Raw genomic sequence first — 25,276 nt, 5'->3', positions numbered from 1 at the left:
TAACCAGGCCAGGGGGTTGAAATGGCCTTAGCATAGGCTACTAACGAAAAAGAGGTTGGGGCAGGGGAAGAGAAGGATTAGAGCTTAGCAGTTATATCAGTATCAACTAGCTTATAATGATTAGTAAGGTCGGGTAGCAAGGACACTTTCTCCACTTCTTTTTTTTTGGGGGGGGGGTGAGCCTGAACCGTTTGACAGCATGGAGGAGGCACTAGAGAGTTAGATCTGTTTTCAGAGAGGGAGAGATAGGGTGCCTGGCAACTAAAAGAGGCGTCAGTGTCTCTGCCCAAGCCCTGCTGACTTCCGTCAGCCAGGAGGATCGGAGCCACAGGGGGGAAACATATTTGGTCTGCGTAAATCAGCCACAGTGAGAAATCTCTCCCTTGAGCAGGAGACGCAACGAGGAAGGCTGCCCGTTGATCTGCCTCGGTCTAAAATGGGAGACTCAGAGAACCTTCCTTGCACACAGGAGCTCTCTATGCCTAGGCAGCAGCAAGGAAGAAACTTAAATATGGAAAACAGGGACTGGGGAGAAACCTCTATCAGGCCCACGGCCCTCCGGAAAAGACAAGACAAGCCTTGCAACTTTAGAGATACAGCTGCCTCCCCAACAGATTGTGAGAGGGAGCCCGTGCTGGGAAGTTGAAACCTCACACCAAGGTATCAGTAATATTTTAAAAGGGGAAGGGAGGGGTTCTGTTAGTGTGTTTTTTTCCGTTTAGTCCCAAAGGGGAAGGGCAAATATATAGAACAGAGGAGGGGAAGAGGTGCAAGATCCTGGTCCCGCTACATACAGACATACCCCCGCACTGGATTGTATCCCATTGGGGAGCAGAAGGGGGTTTGTTGGGGCAGAGCCCTTCACAGCGTAGTCCAAATGCTATTGCACTCCGATTGGGGTGGCCCCCGCTCCAGGCCGAGAGCCGCAGCCAAAAAAGAGAGAGTCACAAATGAGCGAGGATGGGCCCCCTTTCGGCACCAGGCACATGGTGGGCAGCAGTGATGACTCTGCCCCCAGGCCGGCTACAAAGAGAACAGAAGAGTCCAGCGTCCCAACGCGGCTCTTGCAGGAGGAGGAGGAGCTGGTGGTGGGCGGTTGAGCCGCCTCCACCATCAGGCCAGGAACACCACGAAGATGATGAAGAAGACGATAAGGATGAGGAAGATTTTCACCATCAGCCACCGATTGGATGTGACGGACTGGAAATATTTCAGGATCTCCGTGTGGGCGCCTTCAACATTAAGCTGAGCATCTTCCACGTTGGCGTCAATTCTACAGGATTGGCAAAAAAGGGGGGGGAAAGGGCAGGTGAAGCCCTCAGGAGGAGCTGCCAGCTTGCTTCTTGCCTCTAGGGGAGGAGGAATAACCCTATGGAAACAAATTCCTTCCAGTAGCACCTTAGAGACCAACTAAGTTAGTTATTGGTATGAGCTTTCGTGTGCATGCACACTTCTTCAGATACACACACATGTACACGAAAGCTGATACCAATAACTAACTTAGTTGGTCTCTAAGGTGCTACTGGAAGGAATTTATTTTGTTTCAACTACGGCAGACCAACACGGCTACCTACCTGTAACGAGACCTATAGAAACAGCAACACAAAGTTCCCTCCCAGGATTCTTACTGAAATAACATACAGTGCATTTTGCACATATCAGACCAGTGTAATGCCACCCCTTTTGATTTGCAGCAGCTGGTTGCTGGCTGCAGTTGTCAAGCGATGAACCCAACATCTGTGAGTCGCCCCGCTAAGGGTCATCTCTGTCTGTTGGGGGTGGTTTGCCCTTGTGTACCAGTTGCTAAGAATCACAAGTGGGAAGGAGAGTTGCTGCTGCGCTCAGGCCCTGCTTGCCAAGACGGGAACAGGAAGCTGGACTTGGTGGGCCTTTGGCCTGATCCAGCAATCAGGCTCTTCCCACAAGTCTTCCCCACAAGCCTCCTCCCAAACAACCCTTGTGCTGCAATCTGCTAGCTGCCTCAAGAGGAACAGAGCTTTTCTCCCCTGCCCACTACCTCTGGATGGTCTCCTCTTGTTCTTTAACCATATGCGCCAACTGCTGGAATATGGAGCCCAGCTCCACGATAGTAGACTCGATGTTCTGCATGGTGTCTGCCCGGCTCTGGATGTACGTATCCTACAAAAGAGGAACGGGTGATGTGGGCAAGGGGTTTGGAATAGATGATCCTTAGGGTCCCTTCCAACTCTACAATGCTATGATTGCCTGCTCTCTTTTCTGTACCACTATTACCAGGCAGATCTGTGGATCTGGTGTTTTTGGTGACAACTCCCATCTACAACTCCCATTCATCCCTAACCACTGGCTATGCTGACTGGGGCTAATGGGAACTCAAGTTAAACAACATCTGGAGGGCCACAGGCTCTCTATCCTTGCTTCACGCCACTGTAAGTGCATTTAATATTTGATCCCTGGCTGGTTGGGATGTGTGTCTAGGACAGGGGTGGGAAACCTGTCAGGCTCTCCAGGAGGTGTTGGAAGTACAACTCTCATTACCACTGGCCATAATGACTGGGGAGGGTGGGGATTGGTGTCCCAACAACAGCTTGCGGGCACCAGGCTCCCCATCCCTGCGTTAGTGTGATGTGAGAACCCAAAGCAGGTCTATGCAAGTAGCAGACAGCTCAATTCTGACAGGCGCCCCCCCCAAGCCAATAGGCTACAATTAGCAAGGCTGCCAAAGGAGAGGGGGCAAAGCTGCTCAGAAGAAACAGGGAGTTCCACCAGGGACATGAATGTTCATGTGTGCTTTTGTTTGTAGACAGATGTTTCTTATCCTATAGCTCAGCCATGGGAAGCTAAAGAATGACAACACCCAAAATAAAGCCAGTCAGCCTCTCCCATTGCTCCACATCCCTTATTTTTAGTGCAAATGTCTGCAGGCCCACCCACTCCCCCTGCCAAGGCACCTGCTCGTTGATGAGTTGCAACTGCTGGCTGGCCCGGTTGTCCATGTCAATAGCCACATCCCCCGAGTGCCGACGTTCGTCCTGAAGCATAGCGGAGCCACCTGTGGACATCAGCCAGCGAGGTCAGACTGCTTCCCCCACCTCATTTCAACCCCACCTTCCCCCCTTCAATAGGGTACCTGTAGCACCACTTTCCAGTTCCTTCTGGTACCAGGGGACTCCCTGCTCCGACTCACCTAGATTGCTTGCGGCGAGGGGAATGGCGGAGACCGGGGGGCGGGAGAACTGTTCTCGCCGAGTCTTCTGCTGTTTAAGGTTCTGGGGAAGGAAGTTGGGAGGGTCAGGGCAAGCCAAGCAATCAAGGCACACAAGTTAAAGTTTCCCTTTCATCCCATTGCCCACACATCAGTGCAATGCATAATATCACTAGCTCCTCCAGGTGTGGGGAAACATGTCTGGCTCTCCAGACATTGCTTGAATTACATCATCCATGGCCACTGGGGCTGATGGGAGTTGTACTTCAGCAACATCTGGAGGCCCAAAGGTTCCCCCCAAGCTTACTTTACATTTAGTGATGGTGATCCATAAGGTTGTACAATTTACACAGACTTTTCACCACCTCTCATGGAAACTTGACACTGTTGTTTCCGGGGTTTTTTAGCCCATTTTTCTCCAAAGAAGAGGGATAACAATATAGATAACAAAGGTTCAAATTTAGGCAGTCTCCACATGCTTTTGCCTTTGATCAGGGTTCATAAGGCATTCATTTTATAATTGTGTTTATAGGGTGGATGGGTGTGGGTGGGTGTAGTCAAGAGCTGCCTTATTTATGTTGTGTGAGGCAGCTAAAACAACGGAAGCCCACTTTAGCAAAGTTTGAGACTGGTGGCTTACAAGCAACTTACCTCTGTCCGCACCTCCAGAACAGACTTGAAATCGTTGGACATGGAGGCTAACTTGGACTAGAAAAGAAGGGAAGGGAAGAAGAGTGAGGAAGGCAAAATCTGACCTTCCTGCCACCCTCTCTGACCAGAGAAAACCTATTCCCACATCCATACCCTGTGACTGCTGCTAATCGCATGCTAGGGAACGAACATTTTCTTTATGTCTAATACATATAAGACTACAACAGCCTTTCTCAAGCTCGAGTGCTGGCTGGGGCTGATAGGAGCTGTGTTCCAAAACATCCAAAAGGCAAGCAGGGATGCATGAACAGTATACCTCAAAATTCTGCATCCAGAAAAAAAAGATGAGTTCTGCAAGCTGAATAAATTATGCATATTATTTTCCAAGCTGTCAGAATTTATTCTATTGAGTTGTGGGGGGAAATGAGCTATCTACAGTACCCAAGTCCTGTTCTTTTGGGATGGGGGAAACCCTCTGGCTCTGAAGACATTTAAGGCCCGTAAACTTTTAGGCTTGCATTTTTTCAACCCTCTGCCTCAGGCTGACCTGCAATGACACCACCACGGTGTTGGAGTGAGTTTGCACGTGTCTCCCACTCTGACTGCCTTTCGCCTTGACAAACTCTTGCAGCTGTGCGATCTGTTTGTTCAGGCTGTTGATGTCCTGTTGAGAGAGAGAGAGAGAAAAAGAGGAACTGCCTGAAGAGGCAACACGAGGTTGCCAAGAGGCGCTAAATCAGGAGACTGCCCCTTTAAGAGAGCTTGGAGGAGGAGGCGGCAACCAGCAAGCATGACACACCACAGTGCTGCCTCCCAGGTTCTCTGGCACTTGCTTGGCTTTCCTTCCCCGTCCAATGGACATTCCAAGTGATGCAACGGAATGAAAAGCGAAGGCAGCCAAAGGAGGAGGAGGACAGAGGAGGCCCTCTAGCTCACCTGCCTGATGATGTAAGTCAGCTCCTCAATCTCCACCGCCTTGTCATCAAACAGAGATTTCCGCTTGGCCACTGAAGATACAGAAAAGTGTAGCGCATTAACCCATTTTCAGTCTGGGGGCCACATTCCCCTCTGGGCAACCTTCCAGGGGCCACATGCCACATGGTGGGTGGGACCAGAAGCAAAAACAGGCAGATCAATGTAACCTTTGTAGAGTGGGATAGTTTCTGCACACACACCTCCCTTTGCCTTTGGTTCAAGGAGGCAAGAGGTGTTATCAGAGCTAAAGGACACAGCCCAGGCAGAAACACTCAAGGTAGGTTTGAAATAAGGCCCATAAGGGGAGAGATGAACTGGGTACAGTCCTAAGGGTTAGATCAGGAGGCCCTGAGGCTCCCTGCCCTCTATATTAACTCCCATTCTCACTAACCAAGCCCGGCCCCTCTCCCTTCACTTGTGACTTCCCCGTTATGGAAGTGGAAGCTTGTCCTAGACAGGACAACTAAGGTGCTGCAGTTGCTCTCAACCCAGCTCCCTGCCTTCATCCAAGCACAGCATTCATGGTCAACCACTGTGTACACCACTCCCCTGGCATCCCAACACCTCCCCAGCTTTTCATCGGCATCAAATGACAAGTTTAAACTCAGCCAGCAACTGCGTGATGTGGATCCATTTTCCCCACTCCCCACAGTAGGCTCCAGCTTCATCCACACTCCAAATACTCACAGATTGTTAGCTTCTCCAGCTTGGCAAAAGTGTTGCTGAGGTCCTTCCCAATCCGCCTGAGAATCACAAGGAGTTGAAATTAACAACAATGGATGCAGAATTCAACCGCCTCGCCTAATTTTTCATTTTATCACCAGGTGTTCAAGTTACATGAAACTAACAAATCTTAAAACTGGAAGGGGCAAGGAGTTATTATGCACAGTGCTGGACCACCCCGTGTGCTGGATTTCGACATTCCACATTTTCAAAAGCCCTTGCCCGACGCCGTAGAAGTGGTAGCAGCTTCCAGCAAGTTATCGCAGAGCTCTTGCAAGATCTCCCTGTTGCTTCTCCTCACTTCTCTGGAGCTACCACCAGAAAAGCAAGGAGAAGCAGCTGCAGCTACTGGATTCCACAGCAAGATCTCATGGACCTCTCAATACTGCTTCTCCTCACTTCTCCAAAGCCCCCACGCATATCGCCTGCCCCCCCCCACTGCTGCAAAAGAAGCAAGGAGAAGCGGCTGTGGTTTCCAAGTTCCGTTGAGATCTCACAGACCTCTTCCAAGGGCTAGGGAACCTCCAATCGTCTTCAACTGTTGGTCATAGCAGCTAGGGCTGATGGGAGCTGTAGTTCAGCAACACCTGGAGGACCACAGATTCCTTAGCCCTCCTCCAAGCTTGTCCTCCATGTTTCCAACCGCTTACCAACTTAACCCCCACTCCCTGCTTCCAGTACCTGCCATCTCACCAGCCATGAGTGCTGGACCTTACTGGCTGTGGGGCTGGGCTCCCGACACTGTATAGGGGAAACCTATTTCTCTGGATCCCCCTGCAGTGCTACATTCTCATATGTCCCTGAAATGTCCCCATGAAGCGATGGGTTGATAAACTCACTTGGCCATGACAGTGAATTCGCTTCTTTGCCGAATGGCGTTCAGCACTGGCTTGTTTGGCTGAAGCCCATTCTGAGGGGGGAAAAGAAAATGAAAGACAATTGAGACTGTGTTAAGAACATAAACAAAAATGTGAAAGAAAGAATAACTCCTGGGTGCTTCTCTTTTTACTGGTCCAACTTCTCCAAGGTGGGAAAATTTCTACCTACACCTGTCAGAATACCAGCCACGCTTCGCTCCCTGTCTCCCAACAAACAACACAATGGCCCGGTACAAAAAGATGAAACTTTATTTCTTTTGGATCTCCAGCATTTTTAGATGCCAACCTTATGTACCCAGGAAATTCCTGCAGCCTGTGGGAGAATTTCTCCTGCAAGTTCTAAAGATCTCAGAAGCCCACCCCACAGTAGCTCAGAGCAGGGCTTTTAGGGTGGCTGCCCGTGTTGGTGGAATGGCATTCCTTTCAGGATACAATGATGTCCCGCTATCTGTACTTTCCAGTACTTTCCAAGAGCAGACATTTTTGCTCAAACAGGCTTTCTTCACTGGAGAAATGGATCTATGCCACGAGTTGGGGGGTATAGTTTCAGTTTTGCTTTAAGTGTATCTGCTGGTTTTTGTGTTTTATCTGGTTATTTTGCTGGTTTTGTTATACATTGCATTGACAATAAGTGTAGAATGCAATCATAAATTGATTATGGTGACGATAACGTTAGCAATAATCAACCTGCCACTTAAGCTTATAAAATTACTTACAGTGGTACCTTGGTTCTTGAAGTTAATCCATTCTGGGAGTCCGTTCGACTCCCGAAACTGTTTGAAAACCAAGGAACAGCTTCTGATTGGCTGCAGGAGATTCCTGCACTCAAGCGGAACCCATGTCAGAAGTTCAGCTTCCGAAAAACATTCACAAACTGGAACACTTTCTTCCAGGTTTGCGGAGTTCGGGAGCCGATTTGCTCAGGAGCTGATTTGTTCGGGAGCCAAGCTGTTCAAGTATCACGTTACCACTAAATATACTACATATTATTGCTGTATAAAGGCCAGTTACGCAAACAAAACATATATAAAGATTGATCGTTAAAATACAAAACAAAAAATCCCATTTAAAACATTACAATGCGAAACACCCATCATTAAAATAACCCAAAAAATAATCCCATTATCCTGTTACAAGCCTTCTCAATGAGGTGTACAAATTTAACAATAAAACAGTTTTTTTAAAAAAAAAATCACAATTACATAACATGACACTAGAAAATGCATTGAGAGGAAAGCAGTGGCGTAGCGTGGGGGGTGCAGGGGGGGCCGGCTGCACCGGGCGCAACATCTGGGGGTTAGGGGGCGCAAATCCACGGGTTAGGGGGCACAAATCCACGGGTTAGGGGGCGCAAATTACTTGCCTTGCCCCGGGTGCTGACAACCCACGCTACGCCACTGGAGGAAAGTCTCCATTTGTGGCAATGGAAACTTCCCTCCTGGGACTTAATAGAAGCTTGGTGGGCAGGGGAGACGCCCTTGGTGGATTTTCATCAGCACCAAGAAAGTTAGGGAAAGTGAAACTCCCCTTTCCTGGGATCCAGACCATGCTTCACTCACATTCAATCACTCTCACGCACGCACACAATCATGCACATTAATTGCTGTTAATGTCTCATCTCACTTGGCCCTTAGTTAACATCAGGAACAGCGCATGTGACAGGCTCAGGGCAGTCTCCACCCATTCCCGTGCCTTGATTTACAGCTGTCTCTATCAGGCCCCCAGCCTAGAGAGGTGTAATTGCAGGAGTTCTCCACATTGGCCGCAAGAGTTAGGTCTATCCAAATCTGCTTGCCACCAACTCAGCCTTAAGTGGCACTCACCTGTCTGCTCTGCAAGGACTTGCAGGCAGAGAGAAATTCCTGGGTGCGATCTTGACACGACATGGTGTCCCACTGTGGAGGAGGTGGCGCAACTGGGCTTGGGGCAGGGGTGGCAGCGAGCGGGGGCAGAACTTGCGTCTGGGAAGGTCCCAGGTAAACGCCCTGCTCCGTGTTTCTAGAGCCGTGGCGTCTCCTCGTATTCATGGAGGCTCATAACCTGGTGCTGAGAGAGAGAGAGAGAGAGAGAGATGGTCATCAGTGCCTAGCAATGAAAACTTCAACCTTGCTCTCAAATCGCACCAGACAGGCTTCCCCACCCCATTGTAAAAACACTTAAATCAACAAGGGGCAATCTAAAAGTTGTTAGACTCAACTTCCCATGATCCAGGTAGCAGCTGAGTGGACAGGGATAATGGGAGCTGCAGTTCAATATCTGGAGAGCCACTAGTTCCACCACTGCCTTAAAGCCTGCAACTCTTTCAAGTACGGTGTCTATTATTGCATTTATTAATTTTATATCTCACCCTTCCTCCCACAGGAGCATCAGTGACCAGTACAATTATTTTTATGGGGGGGTCAATATATTAGAATAAAAATATTCCATACACACACACACTATTCCAAACATGAAAACCATAAAAATATTACCTGCTTTTAGCAGTTACTGATTTAAAGCTCTAACCCTCCCATCAAAAAATAAAAAACATTTTGCCAATCTTGAGAATTAATTTCACAATTTCCCATATTGTTTTCAGTCAGGTTAAACTTCTCATCAGGTCACAAATAATCATATAAATACGGGGGGGGGGGCTTTTGGGAGGTCACACTGAACTTAAAATTAATTGTTCAATGAGCTTTAACAGTCTATTTGCTTGAGAAAGAACTATGTGATTAGTCAAGGAACGTGCTGTTTGATGTATGGGCAGCCAGCTTGTTTCCAGTTCTCCCAGTTTTTCTTTTCCTTGGGCTCCTGTTAGAGCTTTTAAATCTCTGTAAAGGTATCTTATCGTGTGCAATCCCTTCTGTTTATAACCATTGGGCTGTATTTCTTTTCTTTTGATGTAAGAACAAGGGATGGTAACAGAAAGGAGCAATTGGGGAGATCAGAGAGTGACCATAATTTCAAAGTCAGAGATGTGCTGCAGCCAAGGGATTTAAAATAAATTGACAACAAATGTGAGAGGTCTGTTTCATCATTAGAATTACATTTCATGCATGGGCTGTGTCATAAATTCGGTGGAATGCTCCCCACCCCCACCAATATGTCAATTTGTATATGTTGGCAGTCTTGCTTGCTTGGATGATTAAATTAAGAGATTCTAAAATCTTTCAAAAGCTGGCAGATCAGTACAGAAAGGAAGGACTTGGAATAACATTTTTAACTTAGGTAAGATAATTATTTGTACAGTAGTGACCGTTCCCAACTAGGTTGCCAGCTTGAGGGATCTAATTATATGTATTTGATGAAAGGCCTATTGTTCTTTTTCTTTAACTGTTTCCAACTTTTTGTAATCATTACTCCAAGATACTTTATTTGCTTTTAGCACAATTTAATTTTGGATTGGTTAAGGCGCAATTAATCCAGTTGTGCGATATTGAAAGGCAACATCTCTGACTTTTTGTAGATGGATCCCATTCCCGAGATTTCACCTTAACAAAAAATCTTCAAGAACATTTGGTAAGGATATATTTGGCTTTTCTAACCCTGATATCATCTGCAAATAGGTTAAGCTTTTGTTCCACTCCTTCCACTGATACTCCCTTAATCAAATCATCTCCCCTAACTTTGGTAGCCAAAGGGTCCAGGGATATGGCAAAAAGCAGGGGTGGCAAAGGGTGCCACTCCACATACTGAATCTTGGGGGGTCCTGTCCATTAAGTCTGATAGTTCTCTGAGAATTCTCAAATAGGTTTTTCAAAACAGTTACAAATATTGTGGGAAATTACAACTTTTCTAATAATGGATATAGTATTAATTAATTAATTAATTAATTAATTCCGTATACTGCCCTATACCCATAGATTTCAGGGCGGTCCACAACACAAAATGACAATACAGGGCTTCCGGCGAGCCGCGATCCCAGCGCAAGCAAGGGCTTGCACCGCGAGGTGAAGCCCGAGCTATTCTGAAGGATAGGGGCGACTCCAGGGCGCGGAGACCCCCCAAACTCTTTGGAAGGGTGTTCAAAGAGTCTAGTTCCCAGCATGACCGAAAAAAGGATCAAACCGGCTACCAGGTAACCCCGAGAGAGGCGACGAGAGTAGCGGAAGATTCAACGGGTCTAGGGGAGCCATTTTCTTACCTTCAGATAGCGAAGCCCTGCGCTTGCAGGAGAAGCGGCTTGTTTGCAAAAAATAAGAACTCCGATATTTGTAACTTTGTGGCTAAGAGGGTAAACAAAGAAACTCCGGAGTAACAAAGAAGACGAATGGAGTTCAGCGGGAGGCCGAAATCAACTAAGACACGGCAGGAATGCAGTACAAAGAAAAGTGAGTGACTTGCCCGGGCGGTAAAACTGTTCCCTTTCGGTTTCCCCCCCTTGAGAAAATAACGAGGTTACGAAGGGAGAAGGGGAAGAAAAGAACCACTGAGGAGAAAGGGAAGAAACCGGAAGGGTCTAGGCAAGAGGGAGAGTGGAGGTCTCTGATTTTTGGCGAACAGGAGGCTGCAAGGAAGCGAGGTTTCTTTTTTTTCCTAACAAGTGAGACTGGTGTGAGAGAGAAAAGCTGTAAGAGAAGCCTCGCCGCCATTTGAAACAGGAGCGCAGCGTCTGTGCGGAGGAAAAGGGAAACAAAGATATTATGTGTAGGCGCTTTACAGAGGATTATATATTTTATCGGGAACTGCATATGGGAACAGGAGTTTGAAACGTGAACTTTGAGGACAATTTAAAGATTCGGCAAGAGTCAATGCAGACTTTGGGCAGAAGTGGGGGTTAATTTGGAGGACAAAATGGAGAATATGAGTGGTGTTTAAACCTCCCTCCTTCCTCCCCCCGGCGCTCCCCCTCCTCCTTTACTAGATACCCGCTGCGTTCGTACCTTTTACCACCTGACCCCTCTCCTTTCTTTTTTGTTAAACCTCCCCGAAATTTAAGCGATCTCTGGACTAAGCAGCAGGTGAATTAGAGAAGTCGCATCGGCTTCTGGAAACTGCAGCCTGCTGCTGGGAACATCATACACCCAAAGGATCTATTTCTGGTATCATAAATAGACATTGACCGATAAATATGACCACGACTGGACTGTGAGAACTTGTTAGGATTTAGCCTTATTGTTATTATTTGTTATTTATTTAGCTTTATTATTGTTTTGGAGTGATATATAAGAGTCTATAGTTTACGGTTATAACTTACTGATACTGATCCGAATTTAGAGAAGGCAAACACGGGGTGAGAGACAAACTATAATAAGGAAAGGAAGCAAGGAAAACGCGGGAGAGATAGAGAAGGAAGTGTGGGCGGAAAGGGACGGCGGGGAAAGGGACTACATAAAATACAAGATGTCTCATACAGGAAAGAAGGGAACGAATGGGGGTACACCAGGAGATAGGAGAGGCTCTAAACAGGATACAGACTTTAAGACAGACATTCTGAAGATGTTTGCAGAGATCAAACAAAGTCAAGTAAATGTCGAACATAAGTTAGAATCGGTGGACAACAGAATTGGGAAATTAGATAAAAAAATGGAGGAAACTGTGAATGAAATTAAGGGCCAAATAAAAGAAATATTTAGGAGAGCGCAGCTCACAGAAGAAGGTTTGAAAAGGACAAAGATAGAAATAAGAGAGGTTAGAAGAGATAAAGAAAAGATCAAATCAGATGTGATGGAAATATGTAAGACACAGGAAGAGATAAAAGACATTATAGCAATGAACGAACTGAGGCAGAGGGAGGTAAACCTGAGGCTGAGGGCAATCCCAGAGATACAGAACGAGAATATTAAAGAAAAATTGACGAAGGAGTTAGCAGAATGGATAGGTCTGCCTGTGGAAGAAATGGCCAATAGTATAGTAAACGCATTTAGAATGCGTGTTAATGCAATAAAAGCAAAGAAATTCCCGGGCGACTGCCTGATTACATTCGAAAACAAAGTAATGAGGGACAGGATCCTCCAAAGGAATAGAGAAAAAAGACTAAATATAGATGGAAACTATATAATTATTTTTAAAGATGTTCCAATAAGACTGCTTAAAAAGAGAGATGCTTATAAATCTTTGGTGCAAACATTGAGGAAAAATAGAGTTGAGTTTAGGTGGGAATTCCCGGAAGGGATATCATTCACATATAGAGGAAAAAAACACAAGCTGATAAATTCTGAAGAAACCGGGAAATTCCTTAGGAAATATAAGGAACTTAAAGCGGAAGCCCTAGAGATAGGAAGAGAGGAGAGAGCCTCACCAGGAGAGCTAAGAATGTTGGAGGAGGGGGAGGGGGGGGAGAGGGGGTCGGAGGAAGAAGAGGAAGAAGAAGAGGAAACAGAGGATCTAGAAAATATACAATAGATAAGAAAATTTAAAAAAAAATAACAAAAGGATAATACACGGGCTATGGGGTTAAAAATCTGGAATTGGAATGTTAACGGGATGAATGACAAAAGAAAGAGAAATAAAATTGAACAATGCTTGAAAAGGAGAAACCTGGATGTTATCTGCCTCCAGGAGACGCATGTGGCCAGAAAGCATAGAAAAGTGGTAATTAATAAACGGTTGGGAAATGAGTACGAAGCCCTGGACAAAGGTAAAAAAAGAGGTGTGGTATTGTATATCAGTAATAAGATAGAAGCTAAAACAATGTTTAAGGATGAGGAGGGGAGGATGATAGCGGTTAACATCAATTGGCAGGGGGAAAAAATACTGTTAGTGGGGATATACGCGCCGAATGGCAGCAAAACTGAATTCTTTAAGAAACTAGAAGAAAAACTAATGGAATACGCCGATCAAAAAATAATATTAATGGGAGATATGAACGCAGTGGTCTCACTTGAGATGGACAGACTTAGAGATAGAGCAAATAAAGAAGGGAAGTTGCCAAAATCTTTCTTTTCTATAGTGGAAAACTGCGGTTTAGTAGATATTTGGCGCTTGAGACACCCGCTAGAAAAGCAATTTACCTTTCATTCAGAACCCAACCAATCCTTTTCTCGACTGGATCAGATCTGGATTTCCAAAGAACTATGTCCAAGAATCAAATATATCGAGATAAAGCCAAAAGTAATTTCAGATCATAACCCACTAGAGATGGAAGTGGATAGTTATGAGAAAAGATCTTTCAGATGGCGATTAAAAGATTACTTGCTGGATGATCAAAAGGTGGTGGAAATGGCAAAGGAAAAACTGACGGAATACTTTAAGGATAATTGTGGTAAAGGAACGAGAGAAAATATAGTTTGGGATGCCAGCAAGGCGGTCATAAGAGGACTTTTTATTCAACAAAATGCAATTAAAAATAGAAACAGAGAAAAAAACAAAGAGGAAATTTTAAGACAAATAATGATAAACGAAAGAAAATTAGTACAGAATCCCAATTGTTTAGAAACAAAGGAAAGAATAAAAATTCTTCAAACTCAGTTTGCCACAATAATAAATAGGGAGGTGGAATGGAACATAAAAAGACTAAAACAAAGAAACTTTGAACATGCTAACAAACCAGGCAAATGGCTTGCCTGGCAAATTAAAAAAAAGAAAGAACAAGGGATAGTTAATAAAATAACAGTAGAGGGTGAAGAAAGAACTGACCCTAAAGGAATAAGGAGAGAGTTTTTAAGTTTTTATAGTAACTTATATAATGATCAAGAAAATGTAGGACAAAGAAAGATAGAGAGGTTTTTGAAAGACAAAGGAGGACAAAAAATTTCATTGGAAGGAAAACAAAGACTGAATAGACCTATTGAAAATAAGGAAATAGAGGAGATAATTAAGAATTTAAAGAGGGGAAAAGCCCCAGGTCCCGACGGGCTTACGGTCGGTTACTATAAGGAAATGAAATCAGTCTTGGTGGAACCCCTGAAAAAAACAATGAATACAACTTTAAAGAAAGGGGAAATCCCGGAAACCTGGAAAGAGGCGTTTATCACATTCCTACCTAAACAAGATTCGGACCTAACTCAAGTCAGAAATTATAGACCAATTTCATTGTTGAACGTAGACTACAAAATATATGCAGGTATCTTGGCAAGAAGGTTAAAAGATGTACTGGTAGATGTTATCCACAAGGACCAGGCGGGATTTCTGCCAGGTCGGCAGATGAGAGATAACATAAGACACATTGTGGACATGTTAGAATTTCTATCTATTAGGTTTAACAAAGATGTTGCAATGATGTTCATCGACGCCGAAAAGGCGTTCGATAATGTGATATGGAACTTTATGTTAACAAACCTGGAGCACATGGGAGTAGGCAGTGATTTTTATAACGGGGTGAAAGCAATATATACGGATCAGAAGGCCAAGCTGATTGTAAATGGCACAGTAACGGAAGAGATTAAGATAAGGAAGGGTACAAGGCAAGGATGCCCACTCTCTCCGTTACTATTCATAACAGTGCTAGAAACCCTCCTAAACTCTATAAGGAAAAATGGAAATATAAAAGGTGTGACTTTAGGCCAAAACATATACAAAACCAAGGCTTTTGCCGATGACTTAGTGGTGATGACGGAAGACCCATTAACATCAATAGGAGAGATAATGAAAGAAATAGAATTATTTGGAAAGGTGGCTGGATTCAAATTAAACAGGACAAAAACAAAAATGATTTATAAGAATGTGGACCCAAAGACAATAGAATTAATCCAACAGCAATGGCAGATAGGGATGGTAAAGAAAGTTAAATATCTCGGCATCTGGATAACTTCTAAAAATATGGACCTTTATAAAAATAATTATGAACCAGTATGGAGGGAAATAAGGAAAGACTTAGAGAAATGGGGACGATTAAAACTATCATTATGGGGAAGAATAAACATGATAAAGATGAACGTTTTACCAAGATTGATGTTTTTGTTTCAGTCTATACCTATAATAAAAGGGAGTAAGACTCTAAAAGAATGGCAGAGGGTAGTTTTGAGGTTCATATGGCAGGGCAAAAAACCCAGAATCAAATTTAAATTACTCACAGATATAAAAGAAAGGGGGGGATTTGCGCTGCCAGACCTTATGTTATATTATGAGGCGACATGCTTAAGTTGGCTAAAAGACTGGGTCAAATTAGAAAACACGGAGCTACTTGATTTGGAGGGTTTTGATAACCACTTCGGCTGGCATGCCTACCTGTGGAAAAATAAAATGAAAGCACACAGGGGATTTAGCAACCACATTTTCAGAGGACCGATAATAGAAGTGTGGGAAAAATACAAAAATATATTGGAACCAAAAACACCTCACTGGTTGGCACCACTCGAAATAATAAACAGGAAAACCATCAACATGGAAAGTAACTGGGCAACATACAACCAACTAGTAACTAAAGTGGACGGGAAATGGAGAATTAAACCCTACGAGATGATTAGAGAATATGTGTACGATTGGTTTAGTCACCAACAGATTAACCAGATGCTTAGTAGAGATATTAAAGAAAGAGGGTATGTAGACAAAGACTCAAAATTCCAGACGGAAATAATAAACAACAAGGAGAAAAACATATCCAAAGTGTATAGGATGCTACTAGACTGGAATCTGGGAGACGAGGAGGTGAAATCAGTGATGATCCGTTGGGAAAAAGACGTAGGCCACAGTATACAATATGAGGACTGGGAAAGATTATGGAGAGATGGATTGAATTTCACAGCGTGTACGGCGTTAAAAGAAAACGTTATGAAGATGTTTTACAGGTGGCATTTGACACCTGTAAAACTTTCAAAAATGTACAAAGTGAACAATAAGTGTTGGAGATGTAAAGACGCAGAGGGCACCTTCTACCATATGTGGTGGGAGTGTGGAAAAGTAAAACAGTTTTGGGAAAAGGTATATACAGAACTGAAAAAGATTTTGAAGTACACGTTTATAAAAAAATCAGAAACTTTCCTATTAGGGATATTACAACGAGAGATAAGAAAGGAGGATTGCAAAATGGTATACTATGCGGTTACGGCAGCAAGGACCTTAATAGCTCAAAGATGGAAACAGGAAGAAACTCCAACAGTAGAGGAGTGGAGATGTAAACTAACAGAATATGCAGAGTTAGATAAGTTAACGGGAAAGATCAGATACATAAAAGACCAAGTGTTCTTCAGGGACTGGGGAAAATATGTAAACTATCTGGAAAACATCAGTGATGGACAAATAACGTTAAGAGGCTTTAGAGATGTACTGTGACAGACTAAGGTTATTGTATAAGGAAAATAGAGAACAAAAATTGGACATAATGACAATATAAGGGATGAAACGTGTGACTTTATATATTTACCTCGTATGATCTGCGGCCAGGCTGAAGGAAGTCCCAAAAGAAAGAAATATGTTATGAAAAAAACTATGAAAATAAGAATTTTGTGTGCTTTTTTTTGCTGTTATTGAGACTTATTGTTTTTGTTTTTTTCTGTATATGTGTGTGTTTTTTCGTTGATTTTCTGTGTGTGTTTGGTCTGTATGGAATAAAAATAAAAAGAATTTGAAAAAAAAACAAAACAAAATGACAATACAGTGGTACCCCGCAAGACGAACGCCTCGCAAGACGGAAAACCCGCTAGACGAAAGGGTTTCCGTTTTGGAGGCGCTTCGCAAAATGAATTTCCCTATGGGCTTGCTTCGCAAGACGACAGCCCATAGGGAAATCTCCGGGACAGCGGGGAAGCGCAGTGCGTCTTCCCCACTGTCCTCGGACCTCCTCCGAAGCCTGGCGGTGGGGCGGGGACACCTCCACCCGCCGCCGGGCTTCGGAAGGCTCCTCCGAACCCGGGCGGCGGGGAGGGAACACCTCCTCCCGCTGCCCGGCTTCGGAACGATGCTCCGAAGCTGGGCGGCGGGGAGGGAACACCTCCCGCCGCCGCCCGGCTTCGGAACGATGCTCCGAAGCTGGGCGGCGGGGCCGCGAAGCCTGGGCGCGCTGATCTCAGCGCGCGCAGGCTTCGGCATGCTGGCAACTCTCTGCAAGCAGCGGGAGAGTTCCGCGAAGCCTGTCCAGGACAGCTTTTGAAGGCAGGGGGGGGGAGCAAAGACTTTCGCCCCCCGCCCGCCTTCAGAAGAGGTCCTGGACCTCTTCTGAAGGCTGGCGGGGGGCAAAAGTCTTTGTCCCCCCTGCCTGCCTTCCCAGGGGCTTTTAAATCGCCCTGGACAGCAGAGAAGTCCTCCGCTGTCCCGGGGCGATTTTAAAATGCCGCCCGCCAGCATTTTAAGATCGCCCCGGACAGCGGAGAAGTCCTCCGCTGTCCCGGGGTTTTTTTAAATGCTGGGGGTGGGAAGAAAAGCCCTTGTCCCCCCCCCAGCCTTCAGAAGAGGTCGGGGACAGACTGTCCCCGGACCTGGTCTGAAGGCGGTTTCCATAGGAACGCATTAATTGATTTTCAATGCATTCCTATGGGAAACCGTGCATCGCAAGACGAAAAACTCGCAAGACGAAGAGACTTGCGGAACGAATTAATTTCGTCTTGCGAGGCACCACTGTATAGAAAATGCAAAGCACATAAATAACAAGACAAAAACAAACAAATAATCCCCCCTCTCACAGCACACTTTAAAAGGGCATCATGTGTAAATCAGCCCAAGGCTGACTTTGAGCAACTAGTTTCACAGGGTCTGGTGCATAAAGGTGTATAATGAAGTCACCAGTCGAATCTTCCTGGGGAGAGTGTTCCACAGGTAGGGAGCCATTGCAGAAAATGGCTGTTCACACAAAGAAGGGCCTCAGAGGATGATCTCAGGGTAGGTTTATATGGGGAGAGGCAGTCCTTGAGGTATTGTGGTCCTGAACCATTTAAGGCTGTGTCAAAACCAGAACTTTGAAATGGGACCAGAAGCTAAGTGGTCCCCAGTGCAGTCAGACCAGGATTGGTGCAATGTGCTCAAACTGCCTTGCCCCAGTGAACAACCCGGTCACCGAATTCTGCACTACCTGAAGTTTCTGAACCAAGCTGAATAAATTCTCCCAGCCCAATTTGTCAAATGCTTTTCTAGAATGATACTATCAATGTTACTTTTCTTGGTTCCCCCTGCCCCAGGTAGATTGCATTAATTAATATCCTAATAGGATCAGCTATATGCTGCTCCTTAACAAAGCCTACTTGATCTGTGTCTACAATTGTGGATAAGAGAAGTGGATGTCAACCCGTCTGCCAAAAGTTTCCTAAAAATCTTTGCATCTTTTTAAATTAGTGGTATAGGTCAATACTAGTATACAAAAATGGCGTCTGTCTCAGGTTTCTGAAATTCAATCACCTACGATTCCTTCCAAGTGGCAGGTACTTGACGCCCCCAGAGGATAAAGTTGAATAGCCTCCCCATTTTAGGAAACTTGCTCCTTAAACATTTTGTAAAAAAAAAAAAAAAGGAGGTGAAGCCATCTAATCCTGGGGTGTTTGCAGGTTTTAGTTTAAGGGGATTTTTCCTACTTCATTTTCTGCTATAGATTCACATAGATAACTTCATTGATCTCTGTCCAGGGGTTTTAGATTTACTTCACTGAGATAACTGCTAATTTGCATATTATATGTTACTTTATATTTATATATTTCATTGTAGAAGCCTCTATATCCCGCCCACCACCCTTCTTTCGAAAGGTGTTTTCCTCCCTGTCCTTGAATACACGTGATATATTTCTAGAATTTCTTATTAGTTCATAAACTAAGAGTTTTGATTTTTTGTCACAGAATCCATAGTATTTTTGACTGATATATTGTGGCTTTTAAGAACATAGCAGTGCTGGCCCAAAACATCTTCCTGTCTGAAGCAGAGCCTAAATGGCACCACAACCACTCCAGTAGGGCCAACACAAAAAGTATTTGCTGCACTGTTCAGACACCAATCCCCACCACTCCTGAAGCAGACCACTTTGTCCTGCCACTTGGCTCCCAACACATACACACCCTCGCTACCAGGATAAGGCTACCAATGGCTACCAACTCACTGTCAATGGCTACTATCTCCACTGTCAGAAGCAGTAAGTGTCTAAATACTAGTTTCTAGAAACCATCGATAGGGAGAGTGCTGTTTCATGCAGGTCCCGTTTGTAGGCTTCCCACTGGAGCATCTGAGTGCCTTATGAGGAACGGCAAGGGAGCTGGGCATGTTTAGCCTGGAGAAGAGGAGGTTAAGGGGTGATATGATAGCCATGTTCAAATATATAAAAGGATGTCACATAGAGGAGGGAGAAAGGTTGTTTTCTGCTGCTCCGGAGAAGCGGACACGGAGCAATGGATCCAAACTACAAGAAAGAAGATTCCACCTAAACATTAGGAAGAACTTCCTGACAGTAAGAGCTGTTCGACAGTGGAATTTGCTGCCAAGGAGTGTGGTGGAGTCTCCTTCTTTGGAGGTCTTTAAGCAGAGGCTTGACAACCATATGTCAGAAGTGCTCTGATGGTGTTTCCTGCTTGGCAGGGGGTTGGACTCGATGGCCCTTGTGGTCTCTTCCAACTCTATGATTCTATGAGTGGCCACATGCTAGACAAGACAGGTCATTTGGTCTGAGCCAGCAACCAGGCTCCTTCGACGTTTTTATGTTAACTCAGATCTCCACCAGAACTAAGCTGAAAAACAAACGAAGGCACCCGGTGCCCTAGGACAAACTGCTCTAAACTACTAGCAACGGCTTCTTCCCCCACAGTGCTCAGTACGAATCCAAGAGATTCCTAAGTCCCATTGCTTTCCTTTTGGATTCGAAAACTGCCACTCCTAATTCAGTGGGAGGAAATTTATATTTCATGAAGGCCCAAGTAGTGATGCCAATTGGGCAGGTGAGAATCTGGCTACTTTGTGGTTGTATGAACTAACACAGGGGTCAGCAACCTTTTTCAGCAGGGGGCCAGTCCACGTCCCTCAGACCATGTGGTGGGCTGGACTATGTTTTTTTTTTGGGGGGGGGAGAATTGAACAAATTCCTATGCCCCACAAATAACCCAGAGATGCATTTTAAATAAAAGCACACATTTTACTCATGCAAAAACACCAGGCAGGTTCCACAAATAACCCAGAGATACATTTTAAATAAAGGACACATTCTACTCATGTAAAAACACGCTGATTCTCGGACCGTCTGTGGGCCGGATTGAGAAGGCGATTGGGCCACATCCAGCCCACGGGCCTTAGGTTGCCTACCCCTGAACTAACATCTACTCTCCCCACAAGCTCTGATTATCAGTCTTCCAACCACCACCTTGCTGGCACAAATAACAAAGTGTTTTGTGGCGATATAAGGAGACAGATTTATTGTAGCATAAGCTTTATCATTCACTATATTTATAAAAAGCATTTTTAGATCACTCTTCACCTTCAAAGATACGAGAGTGGTATCCAATCGGCAGGAATAAACTAATTGTGGACATACTGGCTGGGGCTGATGGGAGCTGGAATCCCCTGACCCTGCTTAACATAAACATACAATGCAGCTGCATATGAAATACAGTGCAGAAACAATATAAATGAACAGGAAAAGGTGCAGAAATGACTACAATTATCGAAGGGCCGGAGCACTTTTCCTATAAGGAAAAGAGAAGTCAAGTGGGGCTTTCTTTTTTATAGAAAAAAAACCGTCTGGGAGAGGGGAGGAAATATTACAGCAACTTCTATTATTACAAATTGTCCAACAAAGAGCGGAGAAAGAGAAACTGTTTCCCCTTCTCAGAGTCAGCAGCTTTGGAACAGGCATGCTATTTCATGCAATACAATGCACAATTAACTTAATCAAACTTGCACTGTGGATATGGGCAGCTAGAAAAACTTGCGCCACTAAAAGTGGATACCCTGAAAAGACCAACAAATCGGAAACCTTTGTATACCTATAGTTAATTGTTTTGACTTTTTCCTGAATGTAGTATGTTTATTTGTCCTATGACAAATAATAATAAAATCAGTATTTTAAAAACTTATCAAACTTACTGCCTGAAGTTTTGGTGAAGTGCCTACTAGCTAGGACAGTTTTAAAAGAAAGCATTAGAAAGGGTTGTGGAAGAGGAAGAAATCTACTAACTGTCAAAAAGGAACTTCCTGTACAAACACAGTCTACCCAGGAAGCCAACAAATTACATCCAGCCTTGCAACACAGGGATTCTGTACCTCTCCTTCAATCAATCTTACCTGAAAATAAGCCTCACTGTATTCAATGGGGCTTACACCCAGGGAAGGACATACAGGACTGAGAAGAAGGAACGCAGGGCCCCTATGGTAGTGTCGGGGGTTCAGAGGGGCTCGGAAACCCCAGTGCAAGTGTGGGACTCAGACCCCTTCAGGACCAAACTGTGAACAGCATTGGCTCAGAGTCTCCCAATATCCATCTCCAGCCTTCCCCTCTCCAGTAAAGGGGGGGAAGTCTGGGGTATATTTGGACCCTCGGCGACACAGCCTTGGCCACCCCTTACCCAGATAACCAGCTCCAATCCTCCTTTCCTTTCTTAAAGCCAGAAGCACTACTGTAGTTGCACTGCACCCTCCAAAGCTCAATTAATCTGTAGGGTAAAGGTGGCAGGAAGGAGAGTAGAGTGGGGCTCCCTCATCACCCTCAGAAAGGGACAACATGGGTTGCTTGTCAGGGCGAGGGAAACTGTGGGCCGCTTGGGATGCTTCTGAAAACATAGATGAAGCTAAGCCAAAACAGAAAGTAAAACACAAAGTAACATAGGAAGCTGTGTCTCTCATAACACTAGAATTAGAAAATAGTCAAGGAAGCTGGATGTTAAAAGATTCAGGACAGGCAAAAGAACGTATTTCTTTATACAGTGCACTGCTAAACTATGGAATTCGCTCCCACAAGAGGCAGGGATGGCCACCAAGTTGGATGGCTTTGAAAGAGGATTAGACAAATTCATGGCTGATAAGACTATCAATGGTTACCGGGCATAATGGCTATGTTCTACCTCCAGTTGGAGGCAGGATTATTCTGAATATCAGTTGCTGGAAAACAGGACACGGCTTACTAATTGTGCTGGAGAAGGAATTTCAGCAAGTGTATCCTCTAATGTACAGTGGTGCCTCGCAAGACGAAAAGAATCCGTTCTGTGATTCTCTTCTCTTCGTCTAGTGGTTTTTTCGTCTTGCGAAGCAAGCCCATTGACGGATTAGCGGATTAGCGCTATTAGCGGCTTATCTGCTGATCGGATCAGCTGATAAGCGGCTTAGTGGCTTAGAAAAAAGGGGGGGAACCAGCAGGAACTCGCAAGACATTGTCGTCTTGCAAAGCAAGCCCATAGAAAATTCGTTTTGCAAAGCACCTCCAAAACGGAAAACTCTTTCGTCTAGCGAGTTTTCCGTCTTGCGAGGCATTCGTCTTGCGGGGCACCACTGTATAAGGCAGCTTCTGGTTTAAATTAAATCTACAAGGAAAAAATGTATGAATATAAAAGCGCCCCGAAAAAGCTGCAATGTGAAATGATGGTTTCCTACAGTGTGAACAACCACAGTGAGCATTTGGGCTTGTGCACCGTTTTCCTCTTTTATACACATATTAAGAAAACCTTGGTTTGCTGAGTGATGGTTTTAAAACTTGCTAGGATTTGAGATTTCAGCTTCGGTTGCTGGAAAGCGCAGCAAGGGAGAGTGCTGTGCATTCAAATTATGCTTGTGGACTTCCTAGAGACATCCGTTAAGCCACCATGAGAAGAGGATGCTGGACTAGATGGATCCAGCAGGATGTTCTTATGCCTTCTACAGAGCCAGGTCTATCAAACTCAGTATTGTTTACACTGACTGTCAGTGGGTGTCCAAAGTTTCACACAAGTGCTCTCTCCCAGCCCAACCTGGAGATGCTGGGAGCTGGGACCTTCTGCACACAAAGCAGATGCTCTACCACTGAGCTACGGCCCTTCCCCTCAAATTAAGATTCTAGTCCTCATGGTAAACCACTGGGCTATGGCCCTTTCTTGAGGGGCTGCCACATACATAGAATCAGGGAATTGTAGAGTTGGAAGAGACTACAGGGGGTCATCTAGTCCAACCCCCTGCAACACAGAAATTGCCCTACGTGGGGCTCGAACCCACACGACCCTAATATTAAGAGTCTCATGTTCTCCTACCGACTGAGCTATCCGGGTGAGGGTGAAAGAAGGGAAATGTTTTCAACCACTATCTGTGGAAGAGGAAAGTGGAGAGTTGGGGGGGGGGGAGAGTGAGAGAGAGAGACCTCAATTCGTAATAATACCCAGGAAAGGAGGAGGGGGAAAGCTTTCGTCGCTGTCAGAAAGGGGAGGGTGAGGACACACGAGAGGAAGGACTTGGACCAATCGGCTGGGGGAGGGATTTGGAGCAGGACACGAAAGAGAAGGGTTTGGAGACCACAATCTGTGGGGAAGGGGGAAACATTTCACGGGGACACACAAAGGGGGGGGGAAAGGGCTCCGGCCGCTGTCTCTGAAAAAGGTGGGAACTCTTTGAAGCGGGAGGGGGGACCACACCGGGTGGGGGAACTTTTACGGAAGAGCACCGCGCTCGGCAAGAGTAGCGGGGGGGGGGGCGACGGCGAAGCCTGAGGCATATATGAGAGACGGACCCCCGACTCACCGGCTTCGCGGACCCGGACCCAGCTCTAGGCGCTGCCTCCCTCCTCAGTTCCGAACACCGGCCTCCGGATCGAACGACCAAACAAGCCGAAAGGAGGGCGGGCCGGCGACGTCACTGCCACGTACCCCCTCGGCGGCCGACGTCACACGCACGACGCCGAGAGACGTCTGTTAGCAGCGCCTCCTCCGCTAGCGCGCGCGCGCGCGCGTACGTCCTCCCCGCCCCTCCAGCGACGCGGCTTCTTTTCGCTGACGTTGCGGTTGAGAGAGGCGGGGCTCTGTTGCTATGCGACAAAAGGCGGGCGCTTTCCGGGATCCTTGGCAAACGAGGAGGGAGGGGGGAGTGTAGAGTCGGGATTTTGTTGCTAGGCAACCAAGAGCCGGCGGGGCCTGCGTTCCGGAATAAAGGATTTACCTGGGAGTAAGCTGTAATTGAAACGGGTCGGGCTGGCTGCTGAGTAAATGTGCGTAGGAAGGGCCGTAACGTAAATCAACAAACGGAGGAGGAGGAGGAGGAGAAACGTTGTGACAGGTAGAGATTCGGCTGGTGAGGCTTTTTCTAGCAGCTGCTCGCCAGGGTTTCAGGCAGTGGATGTTTCCAGCCCTATCTGGTAATGCCAGAGACTGAACAAAACAAAACAAAACAAAATAAAATAAAAAATCCTTCCAGTAGCACCTTGGAGACCTACTAAGTTATTGGTATGAACTTTTGTGTGCACACGAAAGCTCATACCAATAACTAACTTAGTTGGTCTCTTAAGGTGCTACTGGAAGGAATTGTTTTATTTTTTTTAATTTTGTTTCGACTACAGCAGACCAACCCGGCTACCTACCTGTAAAAAGAGACTGAACCTGAGACCTACATGCAAAGCAGATGTTCTGCCAGTCAACTACAGTCTGTCCCCCAAAACCAAATGAAGTACTGCTAAAACACTACAATTGAGTACTACAAAGAGGTCATATTCTCCATTCTTTCCTTGTGCATTGTTTAGTAAAGTTTAATGGAAGATAAGGCTGTCAATGGCTACTAGTCACAATGGCTATGCTCTTCCCCCACTGTCAGGGGCAGTAAGGCTTTTGAATTTCAGTTGCTGAAAACCACAGCAGCTCTTATGCTTAGGTCCTTCTTGCAGGTTTCCCACCGCCATCTAGTTGTTCACAGTGAACAGGCTGCTGGACTATATAAGTCATTGGCCTGATCCAGCGCACTCTTCCTGTGTTCTTATATCAGTAGTCAAATGAAATGTTACCTCTAGCATCTGTTTCCTTTCTTTACCCTTTGTTTTTCTCCCACCCCACTGGCAATATTTCAGCAATAAGCTCCTTGGGGGCAGAGTATTCGCGTTACCAGGTAAAGTGCACAGTAAACCACAACATAATTTGAGTTTGGAACCTACAAATTGGGC

General features: G+C 45.4%; 1 protein-coding gene and 1 long non-coding RNA gene across 2 annotated transcripts; one reads left to right on the top strand and one right to left on the bottom strand.

Moving 5' to 3' along the window:
• Positions 1–716: 716 nt before the first annotated feature.
• On the bottom strand, positions 717–24,031 carry STX5 (syntaxin 5). The gene is made up of 11 exons (XM_082202452.1): positions 23,872–24,031; positions 8,235–8,457; positions 6,373–6,443; positions 5,498–5,553; positions 4,772–4,842; positions 4,383–4,499; positions 3,836–3,892; positions 3,167–3,248; positions 2,931–3,031; positions 2,018–2,139; positions 717–1,273 (listed from the first exon to the last, which is right to left on the bottom strand). Exons 2-11 carry the CDS (start codon positions 8,436–8,438, stop codon positions 1,114–1,116), a joined length of 1,041 nt encoding a protein of 346 aa, XP_082058578.1. The 5' UTR covers positions 8,439–8,457; positions 23,872–24,031; the 3' UTR covers positions 717–1,113.
• A 96-nt stretch (positions 24,032–24,127) lies between these two features.
• LOC309520791 lies at positions 24,128–25,122 on the top strand. The gene is made up of 2 exons (XR_014214424.1): positions 24,128–24,402; positions 24,683–25,122. It is a non-coding gene; the product is annotated as an uncharacterized lncRNA (long non-coding RNA).
• Positions 25,123–25,276: the final 154 nt, after the last annotated feature.

Source organism: Podarcis vaucheri (assembly GCF_965113315.1).
Source record: "Podarcis vaucheri genome assembly, chromosome: 16".
NCBI classification, from domain to species: domain Eukaryota; kingdom Metazoa; phylum Chordata; class Lepidosauria; order Squamata; family Lacertidae; genus Podarcis; species Podarcis vaucheri.
Note: the sequence above shows the minus strand (reverse complement) of the source record. Positions and strands in the feature narration are given on the sequence as shown.

Coding starts and splice junctions, on each gene's coding strand:
- STX5 (XM_082202452.1), bottom strand. CDS start 8,438: ATGAATACGAGGAGACGCCACGGCTCTAGAAACACGGAGCAGGGCGTT. Junction 5,554..6,372: donor GAATTCACTGTCATGGCCAA/GTGAGTTTATCA, acceptor TGTGATTCTCAG/GCGGATTGGGAAGGACCTCA. Junction 4,500..4,771: donor TGACTTACATCATCAGGCAG/GTGAGCTAGAGG, acceptor CTCTCTCAACAG/GACATCAACAGCCTGAACAA.